Raw genomic sequence first — 8702 nt, forward strand, 5'->3', positions numbered from 1 at the left:
GGGGAGAGGGAGAGGGAGGGGGAGAGGGAGAGCACTGATGTTGTTACTTATTGTTACTTCTATCTTTCGTCCTCGGTATTAAACCAAGTCACAATCTAAACCATGATGTGGTGTGTACACATTCAACCGGCCCTCAAGAGTATCACCCAGGAAGTAAAAAGGGAAGATCATTTCTAAATTGAAGTATACACGTATCGACTGAACAGATGCGCCTAACTTGATTTTAAGTAGCAATCAGAAACCTGTGATCAGGACAATGTGTTTTTGTCAAGTTTTTGTGGTGAAGCAAAGGGGTTATTGTAACCTTAGAGGTTTACGTAAAAGCTGTGTTAAAACAAAGTATGTGCATACATGTTTTGTGATTAGTACTCCAGTAATAAAGTGCAGGTTGCAGTAGGTTGGTGGCTGTTCTAGTGTTGTTTGATCCTTTTTTCTTATTAAACATTAACCATTCTTATCTCTCCTACTTCGCTTTGTATATTACTTTCAAGAAACACCTCTAATCTTCTGCACTTGCAAGTGCAGTAAAACTCTTAACAAAACTAAACGTACAGGTACTTTTAAACTGCACGTCAGCACCCTAGAGAATATTGTTCTACATGTATTAAGATTTGAGTCCGAAGAGGCAGGTGCAGTCAAGCCGCGCTTTTCATTAAATCCCAACGGCATTATGATTATGACTTCATTAAATCCCAGCGGCATTATGATTATGACTTCATTAAATCCCAGCGGCATTATGATTATGACTCGCAAATCTCGTTCTCATCATGGCATGGTTTTTCGCAGGAGTGAACACTTCGCTGATGGCATACTACAACCTGATACACAGTCTGTCAGATGGATCTATAAGGAAATTAGCGGAGGTTTGTGTTTAGTACCCCCTCTTCTCCCCCCCCCCAAGAAAAAAAGGGAGAAAGGGGGGGGGGGGAACTAATCGAAGCACATGGTGAAAAAGCGAAATTAAACAATCGAGCTAATCAATGCGTACAAAAGCGTCCTCAGTGTTTGAAGATCTATCAACAGGATGTTATTTAGATATTTTAAATCCAAAGAAATAAAAACCTGAATAGACACCAAAGGAAAAATTTGAAATGTTGAGCTGGTTTAATAAAACATACATTCAAGATCATAATATTATTATTTTATCTAAATTTAGAGGTTTTTAGTAAGCTTTAAAGAGCACTTAAATGTTTCTTCATTTATTATTTTGATTCATTCATCCCAAACGTACCAAATGAGAGCCTTCTGTTCGATTTGAATGTAAGAAAAAAGTGATCCGACAAAATACATCTCTATATATCAAAACAGACATAGATATGGGATAACATCAGTATTCATCGCTTAACGACATTGCCTTTGAAGCTTAGGATTCATATCTAAAATGCATAAAAGAATACAGACTTTGGTCTACACTTTATCATGTCCTCAGGCGTTTCCTGCGGAAGATTTGAAAGAAAGCACGACAAGTATTTTTGACACGGTAGAAAAATACGACGTATACAGGTGATGAACTACTATAATACATCGTCTTTCGTTTGAATGTAACTTTATTTCTTTTACATTAACTTAATCTGACACCTACTAGTTTTTCATTACAGGAGTGTTAGTAAAAGGCTGAGCTTGTAGCACAAATGAGGTTCAATACACAGCCTAATCGTTTTGTAGTAGTGCGTGCGACAGTTAATTCTGATACAAAAAATGAAATCGATGTCTATGGTATAATGGTTAGGTCTTTTGTCGACGTTAGTTCGATTTCTGTGTGGAGAGAACTTTTATCGAGTATCTCGGTCCTTTTGCTGGGACTTTGTATCTCTCTTAGCCTTGGTTCGCCTGCCTGAGATGGGGGCGTAAAAATACCTATACATTGAAATATTATAATTCATTCAATGCACAATGCACACAATAACTCTCAGTACATGAACATTATATAGTCGTACATGTCACAATTAAAAATGGACTAAATTTTTTTTTGACAAACTTCATTGTTTTGAGTAACCTCTGAACGCATATCACCTTCCAGACGATGGTTTGGGTTTGCACTGACCACCGTCTTTGTGATCATCGTGGTGCTCCTGCTGCTGGGAGTCTTCCTGGGTGTCGTCTGCTACGACAGGACAGCGCTGCCCACCGAGAGGAGCAGAGGATCAAATTGTGGCGGGAATCTACTGCTTGGGTAGTTTTTTTCTCATTGATAGTTTCAATTTTTAGTACCAGTTTCACGGCACTTGCAAAGCAATTGTAAGTCATATAAATGCCAAAAGTTGGAGGTGTTACTGGAGAGTAACACACAAAAGAGGAGGAGAGATAAGGACGACATATATTTTATAGTTAAGTTGAGGCAAACCACAACGGAGTAACCGCCAACCACCTGAATTTTTAGTCTGCATTTGAATCTATCTCTATAGATCATGTTACATAAAAGCGATCGCAAAAGAGATAATTTCGGAGGCATGCTTCTCTTCTTTCTGAAATTTGAACAAACTGTTCTCAGTTGATTCTTTGGTGTGGGTTTTGTTTTGAAATTATTCAACAGTATTGGCCGTTCAGTTATTTATTGGTTCCTTCTTTGATATCGTGTATTAATCAAACCAGTGAGGGGCTATGCTCTTGGTCTGATAAATGTAATCCTTATTATATTAACCTGTGTGTTATCTCATTGATGGCAGAGAAATCATACTTTTTCTTTTCACACTGATTGTTGACCTGAATAATTCATCGTCAAGAGTAGCTTAAAACATCAACTATCATAAAACAGACATTTGACTGCATCAACAAAAATTATTACACCCAACACGATCTTAATGAACCACATGTCTTTTTTATAACCCCCCCCCCTCAGAGCAATCGTGGTGATGTTTATTGTGGGTTTTCTACTCACGGTCCTGGCGACCCCTGTGTTCCTGTTTGGCTCCATGTTGGAAAAATGCTGTGAACCGTTGGAGGACCTCACCATTTTCAAAAATGTCAGTTCTCATAATAATATTTGCGAATCACTATTGCCTTAATCCAAAAAACTATCGTTTGCAATATTTTTAATTGATTTAAACCTGAAACGAAGCTCTGTTTGTGTTTCTTCCTTAACACTCCATTGGAAGTCAAATTGTCTAGAGATTTCAGTAGGTTTCTCAGTTCGTTGTCTTAACCATTCTAACGGTTTTAATCATACATGTAATTAATACACCCAGATCGTGGTAATTATCACATTTTATTATTGCTGCAAATACCAGGAAAATAGAAAAAAAAACCCCTAGTTATAATATTCTGATTCCACAAACCAACATCTTTTAAACATAAAGTATCCCTTTAACCTTTTTTCTACACTAAAGTGTTCTGCTTTAGATCGTATTTCAGTTTCATTATCTTTTAATGGCTCCTGTAAGTTGAAGGCACTAATGTAACAGAATTTTGCAGTTATATCAAGTAAAGTGTTAGTAGTTACTTTTAAACCAAAGTCCTTTAGCTTCAAAGTTATAACAAAGTGCTATATAAAATGTGGTATGGAATTAAAACACACATTTTAAATTAGATTCTATACATATTCTTCAGTTTTTAGATGAAGGGAAAGTACCAGATTACTCGTTATCAAAGATCACAATCGGCGTCACCTCAATAGACCTCAAAGGATATGACGTTTTAATGTGAGTATTTGGATACGAGAATATTATGCCAATACGATATCATAATCATTCTCAGTATACTTTTTCCAGTTATGATATTTTATTATGACAGATATGCTCTTATTTATATCAAGTGGCTTCAAAATGAACTTTGAATTTTTACCCCCCAAAATGTTTGTAGCAACGATCAGTGGGGGCCAAATGTATGTACTTTTGTAATTTACACGCAATCGTAAACATGTACTGAACGCACAAAAACTTCAAAACCGAGGCTTAACCAGCTTTTAGGAAAAAAATTCGTCATCTGAGAATGAAATTTGTGTTTATAATGTTCTCTCAGTCAGTCTTGCTATAATGGGCCCTTGAGCTCTTCTCAGTACCACCAAAAACCGGACCGTTTTGCAAAAACTATGTTCTGTTGACACTATTTTTCACAGAGGATGCCGAGCCAATAAGACTCCCTGGACTGTGCTCAAACTGGGAGAAATTATTCCACTGGAGGACTACCTGAAATATATAAATGTAAGGAATTTTGGAGTTCTTTTGATAGAGATTTACGCCCAACAAGGCATCGTTAGTCCACCTCACTCTATGGCTACAATAAAGACAAACTAAGTGGGAAAGAAGGATGGTAGCGACAATGTACAATGACACACGTGTACATTCAAAAATACATGTTCATGTACGTTGTTCCATCATCAGAGGGACAGCATCTCCTGTTGGCGAGAAGTGATTTTAATTAATGAGCCCCATTTGTGCTCTAAAATCCTTGATTGTACACTCTGACGTAGTTCCAATTCACAATTGCACGCACCATTTGACTCAGTTTGGAGCCAAGTGAAGGGCACGAGAAAGGAGGGCGTCGGCCCTGGGGACTCGACTCTAGCGAGATTGGAGTGTTCCTCTTTATTTGGGTGTCTATGGTACGCACGCTTTGCTACGCTGTTTTGAATACAGAGCAAAGAATGGCGGCCATGAGAGCGAAAGATCTTAGATATATATAATTCAGTGATGAAACGCCAAGCTCGCTACATTATGTACAGACAATTACACCGCAAACACCGGATTGAACCCATTGACGCGAGTAGAGTTGTGGACAGATGAAATTATTTATGTAGGTATGTATGTCGTGAGTGTGTGTGTGTGTGTGTGTGTGTGTGTGTGTGTGTGTGTGTGTGTGTGTGTGTGTGTATGCGTGTATGTATGCGCTTATGCGTATGCGTGCGTGCGTGTGCATGTGTGTGTGTGGGGGGGGGGTGAGTGTATGCGTGTATGCGCGCACATGCGTTTGTATAAGAGAGAGAGAGAGAGAGAGAGAGAGAGAGAGAGAGAGAGAGAGAGAGAGAGAGAGAGAGAGAGAGAGAGAGAGAGAGAGAGAGAGAGAGAGAGAGAGAGAGAGAGGGGGGGGGCAGGCACATCCTTACACATTATCTGAACTCAATCACTTAGCTTGATCATTGTGTCGTCCCACGTGTAGTAATGCCCAACCGTAATTGCCCCTCTGTTGCAGTTCGTAGGCGACCTTGGCCAGGAGCTGCTCAAACTCCAGTCAATCGACATCAGCATGTACAAAGTGCTCACCAACAACATGCAGACTGCCTTAGCACAGATCAGCAACATTGGCCTCGATCAGATAAATTTCAACGAGATCTATGCAGTAGTATGTTGTGTTTACTACTATAAGGAATCAATGCTAACTATTATGTTAATCCCACATCGAAGATAGTGCATGGGTTATGCGCAACATAACATCAAAGAGGTCATCTAGTTTAAACTCCACCCCCCCAAACGACGTATCCCCCCCCCCTCTCCATTTCATTTCTCTCTCCCTTCATAAAAAGGTTATCTGAACGTCCCGAATGTCTAATACCCCAACTTCCCTATCCCATCACTTGCTTGACACCGAGTTGTGTAACAAACTTTCAGGCAAGGATCAACAGTGTTAAAGGTATTTCGGTCTCTTGACTGTACCAGTTTGATGATGATGACCTTTTGCGTCGGGACAGATGACTCGAAAGCAGTATGCATGGTACAGTTTTGTCTGGGTGGTTGATACAGACAAAGTTGAATGTTCGTGCATAGGGTAGAGTCATTTGCTGAATCTTGTACTTGTTTATTTGCGTCAGCTCGTTTAGTATAGATTTTTAAACATTCATGTGTGCTTCAGGGTTTTTATTCAATGAAGTTGCTGGAAAAAAGAATACCAATCTCTAAAACATTAGTTTTCAAGTGCACAGTTAAAAGAACATTATGCCTTAGGTAAGGTAATTTCTTTTCTCGGGTTTTTAATGGACATTGATTCCCTATAAGTAAAGAGCCCTGAGTCCTCCTGATAGCGATACAAATGTGAGTAAGCATGCTCGTCTGTGTAAGTCCACACTTATATGCCGTGGGATTTATTATCACTCTCTTTTACACGTATATTTTCATTGTTATTTGATCTTTATTTCAAAGTCGAGCCTTCCCGTAGTGTCTTTTGACACTAATTCCCTGCTGACCACAATGACCGCCGCGGCAGACTCCTGTAGTGGTGTGACAAAGGTGAGGAAAGCTACTCAAAGTTCACACATCCGGCTTTAGGGATCATGCCACCGAATAGAGTAGCTGCGAGAGGGCGAACCAGATTAATAGATGATTTAACCCTTGACAGGCATCTGAATTTATCACCAAGTAACTTGGACTCTTACGACGGTTAACTTTTCAGTCTCTGAAGCACGCACATAGTGCATTGATTGCTTCATATTTTGTTTTATGGTTTACTCTGTGTTTATATGCTGATTTTCATTAAATGAATTTAAATTAATAATTTATTTTTCATTACATTTTCTCTTTCTAAATAATATCAAGCAACCAAGGTGGCACGGCTTCTAGAATAGGGTTAACGACGGTGTTTATCCTTCAGGGGGACTGTAACACTTAAGAAAATATATATTTCATATAATATGTGGACGTAGACCTAGGGCCAAGTGGACTGTAAAGATATACTATTTGTTTATTATAAAGCATTGACATTTTTTCTTCATAATTAAGGAAAGCATTGAACAATAATGAAACCGGAGATTTTCCTCGGAGATCAGTAGATGCAATATTATGTTTCTCTTCAAATAATCAATAAAAGATCAATAAAGTTTCTCCAATTGCATTTAATCTTAAACTCAAGGGTGTTTTTTTCCCAAGAAGGCAAAAACTACTCAGTCTTTCGTTTCCATACTTCCAAAAGAGCACACAAGACTCGCTAATGAATGTGACTTTCTTGAAAACCAGTTTGTTTGTTGTCTTGATTTCGAATAATGTTTCTTATTTGCAATATGCTGGTTTGCGGTAAAGATTGGTTCTCGCTTAGTGATATGCGTTCCGATGGCTGGAAAACTCGATCACTTTAAAAAAGAGTTGATCTATTTTTCAGACTCGTTGGAATTATCATATCTCCATATTCCAAGCAACCCAGATAAACGAGATGGTCTCTGTGAGTGATGCTGCAGTAAGTATTTTATTTCTGGTGCTTTAGACAGAGCAATTTGACAAGGTCGAGATGAATTCAAGGCTATGAGAGTTGAGGGTTTTAAAGCGCATAGAACCTGCTGTTGAGCGGGGATATGCGCTATACAAATGCTATTTATTATTATTATTATTATTATGTAAGCTGGTGTAGGCAGTAGGGAACTGAGCTAAAAAAATATGCCTGGTTCTTTTGTCTATCCCGTCTATGCCATTCAATAGTTATTTATGTTTTCTATGCGTGGCAGGTGGGGGAAAAAAGCCAACAGAATGTTAGAAAGGTTCCAGTTATTGTCCTTTTTAAATCACTCAAAGTACATGTATTATGTATGTCCTTTTGCATCTTGATAGACGATTTTAAAGCAATACACTAGATGATATAGTTTTGCCTGGGCGATTGTCGTAGAAGAAATAAATTTCCGAAGTTCAGATTCATCCAAATCTTGACTTCTTTGCTATGATCCAAAGGAGAGAGGTTTGGAATCAAGGAGGGTGTAAGGTTGTGTCTTGTTATTTTACAGGTGTGGTAGAAATGTTTTTTCATGGTAGGGAATGTTCTACATAAAAAACAAAGCAAAATAACCCCAAAATTGCCCGCATGGCGGCCTAATTGCCTATTCTTCTGCAGTTCTTTACCCACCAAGGTATCTTTAACGTGCACAAAGTGCATAGTTTCATACTGCGGCGTGGAATACCCATTGCCCCCTCGATTTTTGTTTTTCAGATTGCAGTCAATTCGAGTGCTGGAGACTTGCAACTAGCCGGAAATATTGTCTTGGTGAGGCTTAATTAATTTTTATATAATAATTTTCATGGGTTATTGCAGATTTGCTTGTTTTTCAGTATTTTAATAAGTCTTAATTACTAGGACTTCAGAAAAAATCAAATGAGAAGATTTAAGTATCATATTTTAGAAAATTTTCTCTGACAGACCCCGAGTCTAGCATTTATCATTGCATTTAACTTCCACAAAGTATTCATGCAATTAGAATTTGCCTCTAATATTTGTTTTCATTTGTTTAATGACATTACCTATCTTAAGCAATTTTAATCTCAATCTCCATAATACACTGAAATAAAAATGGTAATAGAGTCTGGAAATACTAACTGTTTGCATGATAATAATAATATGTATCTTGCCATCAGAACCTGCAGTCTACCATCTTGTCAAGTGCCAGTCAAGCAGATTTCCAGATGCAGAACAATATGACGGGAGTTCTGATAGAGGTATGTATGCCTGCGCATGTCGTCATGTAATGTTTTTTTAGTCTGATTTTTTAAAGTCTCTGTCCTTGTGTGCGTCCGTGTGTATGTGTGTGTGTGTGTGTGTCTCTCTCTCTCTGTGTGTGTGTGTGTGTGTGTGTGTGTGTGTGTGTGTATGTGGTGTAGAAATGTGTGTGCGCACGACATGTATATGGGTAGATAAAAATGAATGACATATTGACTTTTGTTTGTTTGTTTGTTTTTGTAAAGTGTTTTACGGCGCTCGCAACTGCATAAGATCATATGAGCGCGCGGGACACACCTAATATTTTCAGTTGGTAGGAAATTTTGAATTTTGCCCGGGTGGCGGCCGAAGCCTACTCT

The 8702-nt window shown here is 38.4% G+C and overlaps 1 protein-coding gene across 1 annotated transcript in view; it reads left to right on the forward strand.

Moving 5' to 3' along the window:
* LOC101849906 (prominin-1-A) overlaps nucleotides 1-8702 on the forward strand; it is a gene marked incomplete at its 3' end in the record, with an annotated part of 32763 nt that overhangs the window by 19158 nt on the left and 4903 nt on the right. Inside the window, 11 exon segments of the mRNA XM_005092185.3 lie at nucleotides 787-863; nucleotides 1430-1503; nucleotides 2021-2173; nucleotides 2840-2963; nucleotides 3547-3638; nucleotides 4055-4139; nucleotides 5128-5277; nucleotides 6072-6158; nucleotides 7024-7098; nucleotides 7840-7893; nucleotides 8262-8342. Of these exon segments, the coding sequence (XP_005092242.2) occupies nucleotides 787-863; nucleotides 1430-1503; nucleotides 2021-2173; nucleotides 2840-2963; nucleotides 3547-3638; nucleotides 4055-4139; nucleotides 5128-5277; nucleotides 6072-6158; nucleotides 7024-7098; nucleotides 7840-7893; nucleotides 8262-8342 (1052 nt within the window).

Source organism: Aplysia californica, unplaced genomic scaffold (genome assembly GCF_000002075.1).
Source record: "Aplysia californica isolate F4 #8 unplaced genomic scaffold, AplCal3.0 scaffold00041, whole genome shotgun sequence".
In the NCBI taxonomy this organism is placed as follows: Eukaryota; Metazoa; Mollusca; class Gastropoda; order Aplysiida; family Aplysiidae; genus Aplysia; species Aplysia californica.